This window comes from Nicotiana tabacum, chromosome 10 (assembly GCF_000715075.1).
Source record: "Nicotiana tabacum cultivar K326 chromosome 10, ASM71507v2, whole genome shotgun sequence".
NCBI lineage: Eukaryota > Viridiplantae > Streptophyta > Magnoliopsida > Solanales > Solanaceae > Nicotiana > Nicotiana tabacum.
Window position 1 is genome coordinate 146,543,569 of NC_134089.1, and position 21,184 is coordinate 146,564,752.

The 21,184-nt window shown below is 37.9% G+C and overlaps 1 protein-coding gene across 1 annotated transcript; it reads right to left on the reverse strand.

Annotated features, from left to right (window-relative positions):
* Positions 1 to 10,158: 10,158 nt before the first annotated feature.
* LOC107782608 (putative membrane metalloprotease ARASP2, chloroplastic) lies at positions 10,159 to 12,195 on the reverse strand. Its single transcript, XM_016603507.2, has one exon. It carries the CDS (start codon positions 12,004 to 12,006, stop codon positions 10,660 to 10,662), a length of 1,347 nt encoding a protein of 448 aa, XP_016458993.1. The 5' UTR covers positions 12,007 to 12,195; the 3' UTR covers positions 10,159 to 10,659.
* Positions 12,196 to 21,184: the final 8,989 nt, after the last annotated feature.

Sequence of the window (21,184 nt, forward strand, 5' to 3'; positions counted from 1 at the left end):
GTATATATGTTGTGTCCGTAGACCGAGGAGTCCCTTTCCATTCTCTCTAGTAGTTATAGCCCTTCTGTATTTACTTTGATCTAGACATTCTGGAGTTAGAGCACTATGTATTATTCATAACTTGTGATTTTATGAGATTTCGGGTTTTGAGAAATTGTTCAGTTTTGAGATCTTGTATTAGTATATGCCAAGCGACATCTTAAATGTTTTCATTATGTTTATCCGTAGCTTCTATTAGTATTTATCTGTTGTCTCCTTTTTCCGCAAATTGATAGGCTTACCTAGTCGTAGAGACTAGGTTCCGTCAGGATAGTTCACAGAGGGCGAACTAGGGTCGTGACAAGTTGGTATTAGAGCTCTAGGTTCATAGGAATCATGAATCACAAGACGGTTTATTAGAGTCTCGCGGATCGGTACGGAGATGTATGTACTTATCTACGAGAGGCTATGTTACTATTAGGAAAATTCCACTTCATTTGATTTCCTTGTCGTGCGACATTTTGATATTACAACTCTAAACTTCTGTCTTCTATTCTCTTACAGATGGTAAGGATACGTGCTACCAAATATGATCAAGCACCCGCACCCCCTACTGGAGTCGTCAGAGGTCGGGGCCGGGTAGAGGCTGAGGACGCGCCCGTGGTGCAGCCAAAGCACCCGTGCGAGCTGCTGCCGAGGAGCCACCATCAGTTCCAGTCGGAGCCCAGGCGCCAGATACGCCTACTACTACTACTACTCCAGCACTTCAGGAGACTCTTGCACAGTTCATGAGCATATACACCACTTTGGCTCAGGCAAGGTTGCTTCCCCTTACTGCATCCATATCTCAGGCCGGGGGAGGAGCACAGACTCTTGCTGCATGCACTCCTGATCAACGAGTGCATGTTGATCAGGTCCCAAAGATTATTTATGTACCGCATGTAGTCCGGGTCAGCCCGAGGATAGGGCATCGGCTTCCGAGGATGAGCTTCAAGAAGTATAAGCCTCTTGTATTCAGTGGTTTAGCATCAGATAATGCCCTGGGATTTCTGGAGGAGTATCACCATATCGTCCGTACTATAGGTATATCAGGACCGAGTGGGGTTTCTTTCACTGCCTTCCAGCTTCGAGGAGCCGCCTACCTGTGGTGGCATACTTTTGAGTTAGACAGCCCAGCTGAGTAGCATCCCTCACTTGGACTCAGTTTTCAGATATGTTCCTATGAGAGTTTGTTCCTTAAAGCCTCAGGGACGCATGGCGCATAGAGTTTGAGCATTTACGCAAGGGCACTATGACTATTTCGGAGTATGTTGTTTGTTTCACTGACTTGGCTAGGCATGCACCAGCCTTGGTTGTTACAGTTCGTGAGAGAGTTCGCCGGTTTATTGAGGGGCTCATTCCCAGCATCAAGTCTAGCATGGCTGATGAGTTGGAGATTGATATTTCTTATCAGCAGGTGGTGAGTATTGCTAGGAGAGTGGAGGGTATGCATGCTCGGGATAGAGAGGAGAGGGAGGCCAAGAGGTCTCGAGAGTCGGGCCATTATTCTGGTGCTCGTGCTCCAGCTACAGTTCGTCATGGTAGGGGTTATATGAGTCGCCCCGTTCATTCAGCTCTTCCAGCATCCAGTGGTATTCCTGCTCCTCCTAGACCTCAGGAGCCTTATTATGCACCTCCAGTATCTAGTGTGCCTCCTGTGCGGGGTGCTTTTAGTGGTCAATCCAGCAGACCTGGCCCAAGCCAGTCACAGCCACCACATCCTCCCAAAGCCTGTTTTGAGTGGGGTGACACACACCATATGGTGAGGGATTGCCCCAGACTTAGGAGGGGTTCACCTCCACAGATTTCTCAGCCATAGCGTGCCCCGCAGAGTTCCCAAGCTATGGTTTCAGGACCAGTTGCTACCCCACCTGCCCAGCCAGCTAGAGGTGGAGGTCGGGGAGATAGAGGTCACCCTAGAAGGGGAGGCCAAGCTAGATATTATGCCCTTCCTGCCTATACTGAGGTTGTCGCCTCTGATTCTGTCATCACAAGTATTGTCCTGGTTTGTCATAGAGATGCATCGGTTCTATTCGATCCAGGCTCCACTCATTTTTATGTGTCTTCTTATTTTGCCCTGCATTTGGGCGTATCTCGGGATTCTTTGAGTTCCCCTGTTTATGTTTCTACTCCTGTGGGAGATTTTCTTGTTGTGGACCGCATTTATCAGTCGTGTTTGGTTGCTCTTAGTGGTTTTGAGACCAGAACCGATTTGTTATTGCTCAGCATGGTAGATTTTGATGTTATCTTGGGCATGGACTGATTGTTGCCCCATTATGATATTCTTGATTGTCACGCTAAAACTGTGACATTGGCTATGCCAGGTGTACCGCGAGTAGAGTGGAGGGGTACCTTAGATTATACTTCCAGTAGAGTTATTTCATTCCTTAAGGCTCAGCGTATGGTTGAGAAGGGGTGTGACGCGTATCTGGCCTATGTGAGGGATGTTAGTGTTGATACCCCTACAGTTGATTCAGTCCTAGTAGAATGGGACTTCCGTGATATATTTCCAGTTGATCTTCCGGGTATGCCACCCGACAGAGATATTGATTTTGGCATTGATCTATTGTCGGGCACTCAGCCCATCTCTATTCCTCCATATTGTATGGCTCCTCCTGAGTTGAAGGAGTTGAAGGACCAGTTACAGGAATTTCCTGATAAGGGTTTTATTCGGCCCAGTGTATCACCTTGGGGTGCTCTTGTCTTGTTTGTGAAGAAAAAGGATGGTTTTATGCGTATGTGCATTGATTATCACCAGTTAAACAAAGTTACAGTGAAGAACCGTTATCATTTGCCTCATATTGATGATCTGTTTGACCAGTTACCAGGTGCACAAGTGTTTTTTAAGATTGACTTGCATTCAGGTTACCATCAGTTGAAGATTTGGGAGCCAAATATCCCGAAGACTGCCTTCAGGACTCGGTATGGTCATTACGAGTTCCTTGTTATGTCATTTGGGCTGACCAATGCCCGAGCAACCTTTATGCCTTTGATGCACTGTGTGTTCCGACCATATCTTGACTCGTTCGTCATTGTCTTTATTGATGATATTCTGGTATTCTCTCGTGGTCGGAAAGATCATGAGTAGCACCTGAGGACAGTGCTTCAGACTTTGATGGAAAAGAAGTTATATGCAAAGTTCTCAAAATGTGAGTTTTGGTTGGATTCCATGGCATTCTTGGGTCATGTGGTATCGAGTGAGGGTATACAGGTGGACCCAAAGAAAGTGGAAGCAATTCATAGTTGGCCCAGACCATCCTCAGCTACAGAGATCCGCAGTTTTCTTGGCTTGGCGGGTTATTACCATCGATTTATTGAGGGGTTTTCATCTATTGTAGCACCTATGACCAGGCTGACCCAGAAGGGTGCTCTATTCTAGTAGACAGAAGAGTGTGAGTCGAGCTTCTAGAAGCTCAAGACAATTTTGACTACAGCCCCAGTTTTGATATTGCATACAGGTTCGGGGTCTTATACTATCTATTGTGATGCCTCGAGAATTGGCCTTGGAGCAGCATTGATGCAGGACAGTAGGGTGATTGCGTACGCGTCCAGACAGTTGAAGCTACATGAAAAGAATTATTATGTTCATGATCTCGAGTTAGCTTCTATTGTTCATGCCTTGAAGATCTGGCGTCATTATTTGTACGATGTTCCTTGTGAGATTTATACTGATCACCAGAGTTTGCAGCATTTGTTCAAGCAGAAGGATCTTAATTTGTGCCAGATGAGGTGGTTAGAGCTACTGAAGGACTATGATATCACTATCTTGTATCACCCGGGCAAGGCCAATGTGGTGGTCGATGTTTTGAGCCGTCGGGCGGAGATTTTGGGAAGTTTGGCTTATTTACTAGCAGTGGGGAGGCCCATGGCGATGAATGTTCAGTCCTTAGCCAGCCAGTTTGTGAGATTGGATCTTTTGGAGCCCAGTCGAGTTCTAGCTTGCGTAGTTTCTCGGTCTTCCTTGTTTGATCGTATCTGGGAGCGTCAGTTTGATGACCCTCATTAGCTTGTCCTCAAGGACAAGGTTATGCACGGGGATGCCAGAGAAGTGACTATTGGTTATGATGGGTTATTGAGGATACAGGGTCGGGTATGTGTACCCAATGTTAATGGGCTTCGGGAATTGATTCTAGAGGAGGCCCATTGTTTGGGGTATTACATTCATTCGGGTGCCGCGAAGATGTACCAAGATTTGAGATAGCACTATTGGTGGAGGCGGATAAAGAAAGATATAGTTAGGTTTGTAGCTCGGTACCTCAATTGTCAGTAGGTGAAGTATGAGCACCAGAGACCGGGTGGGTTGCTTCAGCAGATAGAGATTTCGGAGTGGTAGTGGGAGAGGATCACCATGGACTTCGTAGTTGGACTCCCACGGACTTTGAGGAAGTTCAATGCCATTTGGGTGATTGTAGATCGGCTGACCAAGTACGCGCATTTCATTCCTGTGTGTACTAATTATTCTTCGGAGCGGTTGGCGGAGATTTATATCCGGGAGATTGTCCGTTTGCATGGTATTCCAGTTTCCATCATTTCAGACAGAGGTACGTAGTTCACATCACAGTTCTAGAGGGTCGTACAACATGAGTTAGGTACTCAGGTAGAGTTGAGCACAACATTTCACCCCCAGAAGGACAGACAGTCCGAGCGCACCATTCAGATTCTTGAGGATATGCTCTGTGCGTGTGTGATGGAGTTTGGAGGGTCTTGGGATCAATTCTAGCCATTGGCAGAGTTTGCCTACCACAACAGCTATCAGTCCAACATTCAGATGGCACCGTATGAGGCTTTGTATGGTAGGCCGTGTAGATCCCCGGTGGGTTGGTTTGAGCCGGGTGAGTCTATATTACTGGGTACAGACTTGGTTCAGGCCGCTTTGGAAAAGGTTAAGGTGATTCAAGATAGACTCCGTACAGCCTAGTCCAGACAAAAGAGCTTTGCGAATCGGAAGGCTCGTGATGTTTCCTATATGGTTGGAGAGTGGGTCTTGCTTCGGACTTCGCCTATGAAGGGCGTTATGAGATTTGGGAAGAAAGGGAAGTTGATTCCAAGGTTAATTGGTCCTTTTGAGATATTGAGGCGTGTTGGGGAGGTTGCTTATGAGCTTGACTTACCTCCCTGCTTGGCAGGAGTTCATCTGGTATTTTATGTTTCGATGCTCCAGAAGTATCACAATGATCCGTCATACATGTGGGATTTTAGTTCAGTCCAGTTTGATAAAGATCTATATTATGTTGAGGAGCCGGTGGCAATATTGGACAGGCAGATTCGAAAGCTAAGGTCAAAGAACATTGCATCAGTGAAGGTTCAGTGGTGGGGTCAGCCGGTCGAGGAGGCGACTTGGGAGACCAAGCATGATATGTGCAGCCGTTACCCTCATCTTTTCACTACTTCAGGTATGTCTCTATGCTCGTTCGAGGACGAACGAATGTTTTAAGAGGGGGAAGATGTAACGACTCGGCCGATCGTTTTAAGAATTAACGCCCCGATCCCCTATTAACTACATTCCTCGTGTTTGTTTCTGCTATTGTGAGTTTCCTAGAGGATTTATTTGGAGTTTCAGAGAGTTTTGGGACACTTACTCCCTAAATGAGAGTTTAACTTTTAGAATTTGGACCGTAGTCAGAACAGTGTAAAGACGGGCTCGAAATGGAATTTCGTTGGTTCCGTTAGCTCCGTTGGGTGATTTTGGGCTTAGGGGCGTGTTAGGATTGTGTTTTGGAGGTCCGTAGATTAATTAGGCTTGAAATGCCGTAAGTTGAAATTTTGAAGTTTCTGGTTCGATAGTGAGAAAATTTTGAAGTTTTTGGTTCGATAGTGAGATTTTGATCTAGGGGTCAGAATGGAATTCCGAGAGTTGGAGTAGCTCCATAGTGTTGAATGTGACGTGTGTGCAAAATTTCAGGTCATTCGGACGAGGTTTGATAGACTTTTTTATCGAAAGCGAAATTCGGAAGTCTTTAGAGTTTTTAGGCTTGAATCCATGGTTAATTCGATGTTTCGATGTTGTTTTAGGTGTTTTGAGGATTGGTAAAAGTTTGGATAATGGCATATGACTTGTTCGTGCTTTTGGTTGAGGCCCCAGGGGCCTCGGGATGATTTCGGATGGTTAACAGGGAGTTTGGGAGATTGTTGGAGCAGCTTCAGCTGCTAATCTTACTGGAATAACCGCACCTGCGGTTAGGGAGCCGCAGGTGCGATGACGGCAGAAGCGAGATCAAGCCGCAGATGCCGCCAAAGGCGAAGGAGGTAGAAGCTGCCAATGCGAAAGTTGTGTCGCACCTGCGAGCCCGCAGATGCGGAGCCTGGGGCGCAGGTGCGGATAAGGGGATTAATGAAAAACTGTAGAAGCGGTTGATTATGCACAGGAGCGGTCCCGCAGGTGCGGGATTGGACCGCAGATGTGGTGTCGCTGGGCAGAACATATAAATAGATGCCTTGGCGAATTTGAGATATTTTTCATCTCTTTTCAAATGGGAAGAAGCTTTGGGGAGCATTTTCAAGGGAGATTTTCAGAGGGATTTATTGAGGTAAGGTCTTTGGTCCTTAAGCTCGTTATTATGGTGATTTTTATCATTGTAAGCATGAAATTTGAAGGAAAATCAGTGGTAAATTGAGGGTTAGGGCTTGGTTAATTGAAGAGCTTTGAGTGGTGGTTTGAGGGACCATTTGAGGTCCGAATTTGGTACTATTGGTATGACTAAACTCGTGAGAGTGTGAGGATTCCGAATTTATAAATTTTACCCAATTCTGAGACGTGGGCCCGAGGGGGCATTTTGGTTATTTTTCCTAATTTCGCGTATTTGCTTAGAATTAATTAGTTGAATTAGTTACTTGAAATTATATTTACATTATGCAACTATTTTAAATAGATTTGGGTCATTTGGAGTCAGATACTCGTGGCAAGAACGTGGTTTCGAGTTGATTGAGCTGGTTTGAGGTAAGTGACTTGCCTAACCTTGTGTGGGGGAAACTCCCCTTAAGATTTGGTATTGTTGATATTTGAAATGCCTTGTACGTAAGGTGACGAGTGCGTACTTGTGCTAATTGTTGAAAATCCTATTTTCATTAAGTAACTATACTGTGTTTTCTTTCCCTGTTTATACTACTTTCAATTTAAGCCTTCTGTTAGCTTAGGAAAGCATGTCTAATTGCCTTACTTGCTCAAACTATTTTAATTGAATTATGTGCAGCATGCTAGTTTAGAAATACTTTTTTAACCTTGGTATGAAATTTGGATTAAATTGAATATTCTTCATGTGTTGCTGTGAGTTTACTTTGGGACCACGGGACGGTATCCGGGGAGATCCCCCTGCATGTTTACTTTGGGACCACGGGACGGTATCCGGGGAGATCCCGTATTTATATTCCGATAGATGCCCTTGCACATTTACATTGGAACTGCGGGACTGCACCCGGTAGATTTCCCCTGTACTGGATATTTACATTTGGGACTATGGATCTGGATTCCGGTATATCCCCGCGCACCATAAGTTGGATTACGGGACGACACTCGGGAGATCCACTGGATATTTACGTTTGGGGACTATAGGACGGTATCCTGGGAGATCTCCGGTTGCTATTGCTGTATGGAGTTACACTCTCTCTGTTTTTTTCTTCTTTTTCTGTTGTAGTTGTTGTTGTTCTTATTATCCTATGATACTTCATACTGTTAGCACTTGATTATATCGTCATATTTTATACTGTTTTTCTTTGTTTTTCATCTAACCTCAGTAGGGCCCTGACTTTCCTCGCCACTACCCGACTGAGGTTAGGCTCGGCACTTACTGAGTACCGCTTTGGTGTACTCATGCCCTTTCTGCGCATATTTTTCATGTGCAGATCTAGGTTCTTCGACTCAGCCCTATCATCCTTGAGGCGAGGCGATTCTCCAGAGACTTTGAGGTATATATGCTGCGTCCGTAGACCGAGGAGTCACTTTCCATTCTCTCTAGTAGTTATAGCCCTTCTGTATTTACTTTGATCTAGACATTCTAGAGTTAGAGCACTATGTATTATTCATAGCTTGTGATTTCATGAGATTTCGGATTTTGGGAAATTGTTCAGTTTTGAAATCTTGTATTAGTATATGCCGAGCGGCATCTTAAACGTTCTCATTATGTTTATCCGTAGTTTCTATTAGTATTTATCTGTTGTCTCCTTTTTCCGCAAATTGATAGGCTTACCTAGTCGTAGAGACTAGGTTCCGTCAGGATAGTTCACAGAGGGCGAACTAGGGTCGTGACAAGTTGGTATTAGAGCTCTAGGTTCATAGGAATCATGAATCACAAGACGGTTTATTAGAGTCTCGCGGATCGGTACGGAGATGTATGTACTTATCTACGAGAGCAGTTGATTTTTTCATCTACTTTTGTGCTTTGAGTCAAAAAAGACCACACTTTGGTTCTGGACTCCTAAAAAGACACTGACAAAAGCTCACATCAGACTACAATAGAAGCAAAGAATCCACACAGACAACAACAACTTTTTGGGATAGACTCATAATCCGTGTAAGAATAGGCGTGAAATTTAGAGTATCTAAAATTTGCCTAAAAAATTGAAACATTTTGTAGGCGTTTGGACATGAATTTCAAATATATTTTTTTCACATTTGGAATTTCACAAAAGCTTGAATTGAAGATGAAGTTGTGTTTGGTTATAATTTTTACAACATATTTGAATGTCTTTTTTTTTCAAAACCATGAAACATGATTATACCCCACAACTTATAGAAAATATCAAAACCACCCCAATTTGATTATCTTACTTGAAATAAACAATAAAAATGCTATTGTTTAACTGTTATCATATTCTGCTTTACTGCAATACACAGAAGATGCAAAATCAATATCACATTTTCTAGTTCTACTAACATACAGAGAAGGTGCAAAAGTAGGCATAGCCACATATTTCTCATAACCATATAATCAAACTTCTAGTAGGCGGAGTTCAAGTATCACTTAGGACTGACCATCAGTCGCCAAAAATGTATCTGCCAAAGATTTAAAACTGATGGGGTCATTTTATAAATTTTAAAAATATAGGGTAAATTTATAAAATTAAAAACTAGCAAATTCCTATTTTCAATTGAAATCAAATTTGAAAATGGATTTTCAAGTGAAAAAGAAAAAATTGGTAAGAATGGGATAATCAAATATTGTTTTCAAAAAAAAATTGAAAAAAAAAAAGAAAAAATTTGTATGTCCAAACAGGCTCTTAGTATTAAATGAAATGGATCCAAATAGAGCGGAACAGATGTCGAGGATTCATATCATTTGACCCCAACTTACTTGAATTTCTGGATTCATACCTATTATTAGATGCAAAGACTTTTGTACTCTTCTCCAAACTCTGCCATTATTGACACGGAGGGAACTCCAAAACATAAGTTATCTCATTCAAATTGCCAGAACCATCCATCAGAGTACATACAAAATCAAAGTATAACTTCTTGATTGGTTCAAGAATAACAACATACCCAGTGTAATCCTCCAAGTGGGGTCAGGAAAGGGTAGAGAGTACACGGCCTAGCCCCTACCTTGTGCAAGTAGAGAGGTTATTTCCAGTAGACCCTCGGCTCAAAGCAAGCATGCATAACTTCTTGATTGTTTCCGAATTATGAAATACATATGACTGAACTGCAGTAAAAACTTTGTTTCCAGCTAACAACACTCTTAAATGACTATTAGAGGAGCATAAAACTTATCATGCTTCATCAGTGTGTACAAAGCTATGTTGGTCGGACTCTGCACAAATATCATTGGGTGCGTGTCTGATCCTCCAAAAATTGTCCATTTTTAGAGAGTCCGCACAATATAGGTACAAAGTACAATATAGAATACACAGATTACAAGAAATACTTCACTTCATGCAAAATAGACCTGCCTACAGAATGAACCAGTCCAAGAAGAAGCAGCGGCAAGTCTGTATCATCCATAATAATTAAGACATAAACATAATGCTGCACTACACAATTCAAGGAAAGAAAAACAGGAGAAGCCAAGTTCAATTTGTCTTTGCAAAATTTCCCGTGGACGCACTTTCAACTTTCTCTGAGTTCATGTATTTACAAACTAGAGTGTCAGTAATATGAGTTAAAGAATTCGGCAATGAAATATCCAATTACAGTTAAGCACTCCCATCTTCAGAGAAACAAAAGGATCACAACATAGATTTTTAAGGTCAATCGAGTAAACAAAATGTTAAAATACGTTCTTTAGACAAAAGGGAAACCTGTAAGTTCACACTATAAACAAATTGTATCACCAGTTCGCCATGTTCTATTACAGTTCCTTCCCTCGTTTCCTCAGTTTCCACAGCAACAATAAGAATATGAAAGTAACACATTGTACTTGTATAAATTCCCATATACATTGTATAATGAAACGAGCAAGGTGTTTGTCGTTTGAGCCAGTGATACCAACACAACTGAAGACAATGTGGTAAAATTCAGGAATATCCACATATATCTGCAATAAATTGAAGCCAAGTACCTCGCAAAGTTTGTCTTGGAAGGAGGACTAATGTTCAGTAATCATGGGTAAAAATCATCTCCTTGAACCTCTAGTTGCTTGCTGTTCTTAATAGTCGTCTGTAATATTCTCCATATCAACTCTTCCGGATTATGAACTTATGCGCAACTGATTATAACAAATCCCTGATAAAATCAAGGTTTAGAGTATCACGGACTAGAAGGAATAGTCCAATAATGAGCACAAACATGATTCCAGATGACATAATCCGTTGCTCTACTTCTATAGGAAGCTTTTTTCCACCTCTAGCTGCTTCTACAAGAATCAAGGCTAAAGAACCCCCATCTAACGCAGGCAAAGGAAGGAGATTTATAACCGCGAGGTTGATATTCAAAACAGCTGCAAATTGATAAAGGCCGTCAACGTTTGATTTTGCAACTTCAGCACCAACAGCTATAATGGCAACAGGACCCGATACCTTACTAGCTGTTTGTGAGAAGTTCATAAAAGTCTGTTTCAAACTGTCCAATACATTATACGTAAGACCCCAAAATTCTCTTCCTGAGAAGCTAAAAGCCTCAAATATATTCTTAGGCTGAACTTTCGAAATCTTAAAATTTGGTGACAGTTGAACTCCAATCCTACCCGTACCATCTGAATTCTCATCAGGGGTAACTCTAATATCAACACTCCCTCCTCCTCTCCCTATTTTCAACAACACATTTCTCTTGGGATTTTTCTTGATAACATCAACAACGTCAGAAACCAAATTAGGTCCACTTTTCCCTAATTCAATTCCATTTAAACCTAAAATTACATCGCCAGGAAGTAATCCATCTCTAGATGCAGCTGAAAAAGGCCTAACATCAGGGACAAGAACTCCAGGGAAAGATTCTTGAACAGGCAATCCAACTAACAACACTTGTGTAAATATTATAACATAAGCAAAGATTATATTAGCTATTACACCAGCTGAAATAACAATCACCCTATCAAATATAGGTCTATTTTTAAGCAAATTTTTGTCATCAGGGGGAATATCACTATCAGGATCATTATCAGGAAACCCCACAAACCCACCAAGAGGAAATGCTCTAAGTGAATACTCAACATTTTTGGCATTGAATTTAGCTAAGATTGGACCAAACCCAACAGCAAATTTACTTACATGAATACCTTGAAGATAAGCAGCAAGAAAGTGACCACTTTCATGTACTACAATAATAGCTGTCAATACACTAACTGCTTCAAATACTGACTGTACACTCTCAAATCCACCAAAATCAAGTCCAGGAATGGCCCAAGTTTTAAGCTTTTTTCTTCTGCTAAGTGGGTATATATTCTTGTCATGTAAAGATTGATTCTTGGAATGAAAAATGAGTTTTTCTGAAGAAGATGATAAGGATTTTGAGAAATGAGTTTTGGACCTAAGATGGAACTTAGAAATGTGTGATTTGGAATTAATTAATTGTGAGAGGGAGAGAGAACAAGAAGAAGGAGAGAAGAGGTTTATAATCATGGTGTTTTTTTGTTGGTTTTTGTGAATTTTGAAGGGGTTAATATGAAGAGAGAGGGGTTTTTTGGTTAATAAGGGATGGAGAAGATAGGGGGATGTTGAAATGGATAATTCACAAATTTGGATTTGTGGAGGGGAAGTGTGTGATCTTTTTACGCTGCTCACACCACGATCTTCTTTTTCGTGGGCTCTGTTCATTCAACAGCGGTCCAGGAGAATTTTCCTTGTCAAAAAACAGAAGAAGATATATTAGTTAGGGGTGAGCATAAAATTCGAAATACCGAAAAAACCGAACCGAACCAAATTAATTTGGTATTTCGGTTTCGATTTTTTCGGTATTTCGGTCTAATTCGGTACTTGAATTTCGGTATTTCGGTTCGGTTTTCGGTTTTATAATTGAACTATTTCGGTAAACCGAAATACCGAAATTTGGTAATATATCATACAGCCCAAACCCCAAAGCCCCAAACCCAATTACCTATTTTATAAGCCCACCCCTAGCCACAGCCCACACGCCCACACCCAGGCCCAGCTACGCCCCAAATCCAATTACCTGTTTTCGGTATTAGACTTAGAGCTTAGACGATTACCCAACAGTCCAACACTCAGAATCTCAGACTCAGTTAATAGGTACCCAGCCTGGGAGTCGGAGATATCTTCGAGAATTCGAGTTCGAGATAGGGTATTAGGGTTTGCTTACTGCTTCAGCCTTCGGTGCTTAGGAGATATCATCGAGAACGAGAAGAAGAAGATGAGAATCGACTGCGACTCTAGGATATCAGTCTGCGAGTCGAGTTACGACTAGTCGACATTCGAGCTCGAGTCTCATCTCATCTTCACCGGTTAACTTCACTACTTTTGTAAGTTTTGTAAGTCTCATCTCATTCTCATGATCTCATCCCAGTACTCGACTACTCTCTGAGGTTTTTTTTGAGATTTAATTTCTGATTTTCTGCATCAAACTATTTTAGGGTTATAGGCGTCGATTTCTAGCTCGATTCGATTCCGGGCAAACGAAGTGTCGAAGACGCTGCTGTCCTGTTCCAGTGTTTCGAGCTCGATTCAATTTCAATTTCAAAGGTATGTTTCGCTTTCTTTTGGTTGTATTGCTGATTGAATGAACTGATGTTCCGAGCTTTTCCCTTTAGTAGAAAAATATCATCTGTATCACGTTCATACTCTTTCTTTTGGTTGTATTACCTTGTTTAGGTTTGATTTTTTGAACTTTACCATATCATATGAGCAACTAACAATAGCAGACTGCTCTCTTTGAAAATCATGAAATACAGTATCTCCTAGTATGTTGGCTTCTAGAATTTCAAGAAAAGATTTAGTCACGCTCTTATTCTTTAACCCAGGATCATTTGTTGAACAATAGAGTCATTGAAACCTTCAACTTTTTTTGACTTTGGGCTATGAACTACTTGAACTACTGGGAATTTAAACATCTGCAGACTGCAGTTTGCATTATTTGTGTTCAGCTGCAGTTGCCAGATTGTGCAAGTTTGCACCTGCAGTTGCCAGATCTGGCGTGCATTGATTGTTAAACCGAAACCGTACCGAACCAAAATAGTAAATACCGAACCGTACCGAAATATTTTGGTATGGTATTTGGTATACACAATTGATAAACCGAATACCGAAATACCGAACCGAAATTATTACATACCGAACCGAAATACCGAACGCCCACCCCTAATATTAGTAACTTTAGTAGAGAATAAACGGCATCTTGCAAAAAATAATACTCCCTCTGTTTCAATTTATGTGAACCTATTTCTTTTTTAGTTCATGCCAAAAAGAATGACCTCTTTCCTTATTTGAAAACAATTTACCTTTACACAATGATTTATCGCCACACAAAATATATGTGCCTCATTTTATACTACAAGATCAAAAGTCTTCTCTCTTTTCTTAAACTTCGTGCCCAGTCAAATGGGTTCACATAAATTGAAACGGAGGGAGTATATTTTTTGAAGTAATAAAAGATCTAACTGCAAATTATTATAACAATAACAACAACAATAACTCAGTGTGTATGGGTAATGTGTACGCAGATCTTAACCCTATTAAAGAGATTATTTTCGAAAGACCATCGGCTTCAAAAAACTGTAAGAGGCATCATCATTTTTTTAACAGCATCACAAAAATCAAGAAATAGATGGAAAGCAAAACAATAACGATAAAGAAAAACGAAAGGCAAATTACATTTCTAAATTTTTTGACTTGTTTCATTTCGATATATATGGAACATGAAAGTACTTTTCATAAAATATATTCAGTGAAGAACGAAATTGTTTTAATCCTCATAAAAAAAAATTCATAACCAAATAAGAACATCAAAATAGGAATAAATTTAATGAAGAATATATATTTGAAACGTCACATTCCATCATGTAATTAACTGTAGTCCTCAATTTTTTGAGATTTAACGAGTGTGATTATTTTTCTTCAGTTATAATCAATTCAATATTGACAGAATAAATATTTCATCAAACAAACAAGTTAGATGGTGTAATTACTTTGTTTACACTCACGTCCAATTCCCAGGCCTTAACAGATGAAAATATCTGATAGGTCGCATTCTTCGTCAATTAAAGATGCACGGTTCTATTTATTGATTAAACCATTCGCTCCATGATATATTTTACTGGGAAGGGTCAAAAATGTCTCTCAACTATCGAAAAAGATTTAAAAATACCTCTCATCTATTTATCGGGTTAAAAATATTTTTTCATTCACCTTTTTAGTTCACTTATGCCCTTTGACCGTTAGGTCAATGCTGAATTTAAAAAATAATTATTTAAATTTCACGTGGCAATTTTTTATTAGTCGAAATAAAAACATCTAACCTATTAGAAAGATCCACCCATATCTATCCATTTTTCGGACTAACCCACCCCAAACACTAACCTGACCGAAATAAAAAGTTCAAATAAAAAAAATGCCCTAGTTCCATCTAACCCATGGATTTATATGTGTTCATTTTCTTGATTAATCTATTGTATAGCATTATCATCGAATAAAAGTTCATGAACAAATTAAACAAATAAGAAAAGCCTAGCATGAATGAGCCAATGATTTTCTTGACAATAATGTGGGATGGAAAACTACGGGTAGTCCAATGGTTTATGATATCTTCCAAACAATCACTTTGAGATCTTTTTATTTTGTGAAAATGATTAAATTAAACTCATCTTGAATATAATGCAATTTGTGTCTATCGTGTAAATTAAACTAGATGCCATAACAAGAAAAAGAAAACTACATAGTAAATTTGGTCTATATGTTCACTACAACTTTTGAACTAGATTCCATGGAGCTTTTGTTCCATGGAGTTTGATAGAAGTGGGGCCTCTTTTTTTCAGTTGAACTTTTTGTTTGGGTGAGGTTAGTATTTGAAACAGGTTAGTACGAAAAACTGATAGATATGTGTGTGTCTTTCTAATGGGTTAGATGTTTTAATTTTGGCAAATAAGAAGTTGCCACGTGGAATTTAAATAATTATTATTTTTAATTCAGCATTGACCTGACGGTCAAAGGGCATAAGTGAACCAAAAAGGTGAGTAGGGGTGTTTTTAGCGGAATGGTTGAAATGAGGTACGTCATGAACCCTTGATACGATGCTATTGATGATGGATTATTACGTGTAGCGGAAGCAATTTTAGTATAAAAATCACATATAATCTAGACAATTAGTGTATATGGGGTTTCACGGGTTACCTCTTGAAGCGTGAACATATCTCTTCTATCACGTGAGCCTTCAGTCTCATACCTTCTCAATGGAATCTCCATCACCCGCACAATCGTGATCCTCGAACATTCCACGGTCTTCTATTGTGTTACCCAAATAATATCCGGAAATAGTAATTTTGTGTGGGCAAAATTTTCTAGGAAGAAGGCTAAAATTTCGGCCACCTTGTTCTCTCTTTATCTAGGTGGAAAACCTTATGTATTTATAGCACAAGTTTTAAGGGTTAAACCCCTTTTTCCAAAACCTGTTAGATTTTCTTTTCCACCAGAAAAATGATTCATTTATTTCCTATTATTTAGGCACAGTAGGGACCACATAATTTAATTAATAAGGCTTCCAATTATGGAATTAATTTGTAATTTTCGAAATTAATATCCACCATAATTAATTACGAATTATTCCACTAAAAATTTGTAATTGCACTCCTTATTCAATTTCGAAATTTATTCATTAAATCTTATTTAACTACCCATGTTAAGATTCAGATACTAATTAATTAAATTAAATTACTGACGATTTAATTTATTGATTATTTCCTTTAGACTTTCGCTTAACTTTTTTCATGTGTCGGATACAAAATTCATCGGCCGGATTTACACATGAAAATTTATAAGCTTTCATAAAGGTATATCATCTAACCGAGACATGGATTCCATCAACTAATTATTATTTCGCCAATGTACATTGTTATTATCCAATTTACCAGGCATATTGACCCACGAAAGAATCTCGCCTTTCAATAAATCAAATAATAATTATGTACACAGCTAATTATAATTATATCAAGATTAATAGTATAAGTACATTTAATGGCTAGAGAGTTTATTTTATTAAGTCAGTATAAAATACTTATCTCTACTTGGTCCGTTCAATACATACAAAATGTACTAGCACATGAAGTTGGAATTAAACCATTCTCATAATCAAGATAAATTATATTTAATCTTGTGCTACAATCATTCCTTATAGTTTGTCCAATTCCATCATTAGATTGTGAACTCAAACTTTATACTTATAAGAACCGATGATTTAATCTTTCGTGTATAAGCTAAACTCTATGCACTAAATCATCTACTATATAAACAAAGGACACAGACTAATATATAATCTATTTAAAACTTTATTAAAACTGAATAAACAATTGTTTCATAATAAATACTATATCTAAACCAAACTCATGGTTAATAGTATATATCCCAACAATCTCCTACTTAGACTTTTAACCATGATAATTATTAGAATATACTATATCCAAATGCATGATTAATAGTATATGTCCCAATAATCTCTCACTTAGACTCATAACCATGCATCTACAACTTTCTCATGCATTCTTTTACATGACTATTAAACATCTTCACCAAACAAGATTTTGTTAAAGAATCTTGCCAAGTTATATCTGATGCAATATTTGTCCTGTAGTGCTTTGTCGTAACTATCTAGTTTGGTATTAAACTCTTCAGGGATCCTGTTACCGAAACTATCCCAAGAGTGTACACCGAACTATGATTTTGTTTAGCATTCTCCACTACGACGAAGTACTACTAATATTATCTTCATTACCTTACGACATTGAAATATTAGTGACTTCTTACTATAGTGTTCAATGTTCAAATATCACTCCCATTCGATAAAGGTATATCATGTCTATTAACGTTCTCCCATTACTTAAAATGCAATGGAACGTCAATTCCGACGTGTGGGTTTTGATGTTCTTGAATATCTAGTTATTTCTTTGCCTAGTTCCTGTAAAAATAGTTTACTTCTAGGAACATGTTTTATTAAACAGTCCTTATCTAGAAAAATGCATTTGTTTTATCAATTGCTTATTTTCTTTAGGACAATAAAATAAAACTCCATTCGTTTTCTTGGATATTCAATAAACATGCACCTATCCATTCTTAGTTCCAATTTACATATCCGCTTTCCCTTTCACCACACATGCGGGACAATCCTATATCTGAACATGCAACAGACTGAGCTTACATTCAGTCAACTGTTCTATAGATGTCCCATGTACTAACTTAGAAGTAACTAAATTTCAGAATGTAATTTGTAGTTTCCAAGAAATATTTCAAAAACAAATAAGGCAAATCTAAATAACACATCATTAATCTATCCATTGTCCAAAAGACACTTATTTCTTCTTTCTACTACACCACTCTATTATGAAGTTCACGGTGTAGTCAATTGAGATGTATTCTACTACACGTCATTTATTTCTTCTTCCAAACAGGATCTACAAGTTGATAGTGCCTCTACTTTCAATGAACCTTAAGGTCCATCCTTGACCAACTTGAAATCCTATCTAGATTAATATGACTTAGACAAAAGTGCACAAATTAGTTTTACTCAATTTTGAAGAACATATTCTCTTATGAGGTAGACTAATATTGTTCTGTTCAGGAGAGATATTAATATACAATAACAAGGTCATGCATTCATGTACCACAAGAGATAAAATGTTTATCAAGTTCAATAATTCAAGAGTTATTTGAAAAATAAAACAAATATTCATCTCTTATTTTGCCCAGAAATCGGAATTAAATTCCTTCTAACAAAAAGTATATATATTGCATCCTTTAAATTAACGTCTTATCACTAAAAGAAAATTTTAACAAGTAATACGACAAATTGCATAAAGTAATCGTAGAGTTGAAATAAAAATATTAAATAGATCATAAAAAGTCAAAACACTTAATATTAAAATTCAGACTGCATTCAATATTTATATATATACATACATCTCGAATAATAAACTTCGATGGGAAAAGAATCATTCATGCAAAGTATATTATATAATGCAAGAATTATACAATCCAAAAATAAAAAAGAACCAACTTAGATGGAGAGTATACTATTATTTTCAGTCAATTGTATATAACCTTTTAGTACAAAAATTTTAAACATACTACACATATATGTCATGCATCTTGAATAACAATTTCGATGGGAAAATAACTACTCATGCAACATACATATGTAATGCAAGATTATTCACTCCAATAATTAAAACAAACCCAACTCAGATGGAGAGTATACCGTTAATTTAAATCAAGTTAACATCATTTTTAATAGCTTTAGTTCCATTGATCCAACATGTATACTCAGATGGAGAGTAAGTACACGATGTCAAGTACTAGTATTTCACCTAGTGAGCTTACAATAAATTTATCCGATATGGAGGAAGCCCTAAAGTCAACGCGTAAATTTATTACTCACTTGAAATTAATAGTGGAAAATCATAAAAATATATTTCTATCACCACTTAATCATGATTGTATTTTAGTTACAAATTTGATTCAACCCTTAAACTCAGATAGAGAGTAATACAGGTTATCAATAACTAGTAACTATATCCAGTGAGTTCATAATAAATTTATTCGACATGAAGAAAGACCTAATGTCAACGCCTAAAATTATTATCTCACTATAAATATAAAATGGAGACTATAGAGGTTAATTCCTATCACCACTTTATCACAATCACGAACGTTTCTATGAGGAATAAGTTCCATAATTTAAAGAAATGCTCAATATCCCATTTAAACAGCCTTAAAACGCTAAAATTAATATTTTTCACTGCATAACAATGAGTATTATTTATTGGGCTGTTTCTGGCAAACCTACCAAATTTCATATCAATCAGAGATTGTTAAAATCACAATCTCCAAAATTGCGACCAAATTTGGAAAATTACCATTTTAAGCATTTTTTAAGAATTTAAAATATGACCTACATTTTTTATCATATACCAATTCATGTCAAATCAACATGTGTTATCATGTTCCAGATTAGACATAAATAAAATGATAGAAAGAATGATTTTTTGTATGTAAATCACATTTTAATCCGCCAAACCTCCAAAAACCTCATCTAAATGATCCCGAATTGTCAAAGTACAATGTGATTCACTGCAAAGCAGTGAGTTCTTCTTAAATGATCATTTCTGATGATCTTACCGAGTTTCAGGTCATTCGGAGATCGTGAAATTCACGATCGCCAAAACTAGACCAAATTCGAATAAATTATTTTTGGCGTATTTAGGATTAAATCCATGTGATTTGCATTCTTTGCTATATATCATATCAAGTTAAATCATCGTGTTTCAGATATAACACAAATATAGCCGATATATAAAGAATAATTTTTCATATTTATAACAAATTCAATTTAATAAACTGCTTGAAAACCCATCTAAATGACCTCAAAATACCAAAAAAAACAACATGATTCACTGCATAGCAGTGAGTTTTCCTCACTAGATCGTTTTCGATGAACCTACCAAGTTTCGGGTCAATTGGAGTTCGTCAAATTCATGACTACCAGCCTGTAACCAAACTCGGAGAATAACCTTTTTAAGTAGTTTCATGAATTAAAATAAATATGACATTGATTTCCATTCTCCTTATAATTATACTATGAGCTCAAGGCATATATTATGTTCTTCCTATTTCTAGGATACATAATATCTCCTTTTGTAATAAATTATCCTTTTATTAAATACACAAGAACCTAAGATGTTATATTTTCTCCCGTTCAATGAAAACCCCAATATCTCTTCTCATGGGTGGAGTTAGTTTCACTAGTACCCAAAGATAAAACTCTTTTTCTAGTTAAGAACCTCCAGCATTAATGCAGATTTCTCAAGGATAATTTTCACATGGTATATTAAGCAAATTTCAATGACTCAAATAAATAGACCATTTTGTGGATCCTACTTATTAATCATAATGCTCAATCCATGAATAGATAAAATTTCATATGTACAAATTTACTAAGAATTTTTCATGAGTTCAAATAAACAAACCACTTCAGTGGTAACTATTTATTACTCATAAAATTCTCAATTTACAAGTGAATATATATGTAGTTCATAAAATTATTTTATGGCAGAATACGGACTATAGCTTAAAAGCCATACTGTGACGACCCGATTGATCGTCTTAAGAATTAACGCTCTGATCCCCTATTAACTGCTTTCCCCATGTTTATTTCTGCTATTTTGATTTGTCGGGATGTTCGATTTTGAGTTTCGAGAGTTTTGGAACACTTAGTCCCTAAATGAGAGCTTAAGTGTTGGAAATTTGACCGTAGTCAAAACAGTGTGAACATGGACTCAGAATGGAATTCCGATAGTTCCGTTAGCTCCGTTGGGTGATTTCGGGCCTAGGGGGTGTTCGGATTATGTTTTGGAGGTCTGTAGCTAATTTAGGCTTGAAATGCCGAAAGGTCAAATTTTAAAGTTTCTGGTTTGATAGTGAGATTTTGATCCGAGAGTCAGAATGGAATTTTGGAAGTTGGAGTAGCTCCATAGTGATGAATGTGACGTGTGTGCAAAATTTCAGGTCATTCGGACGAGGGTTGGTAGACTTTTTTATCGAAAGCGTATTTTTAGAGTTTTGGAGTTCTTAGGCTTAAATCTGT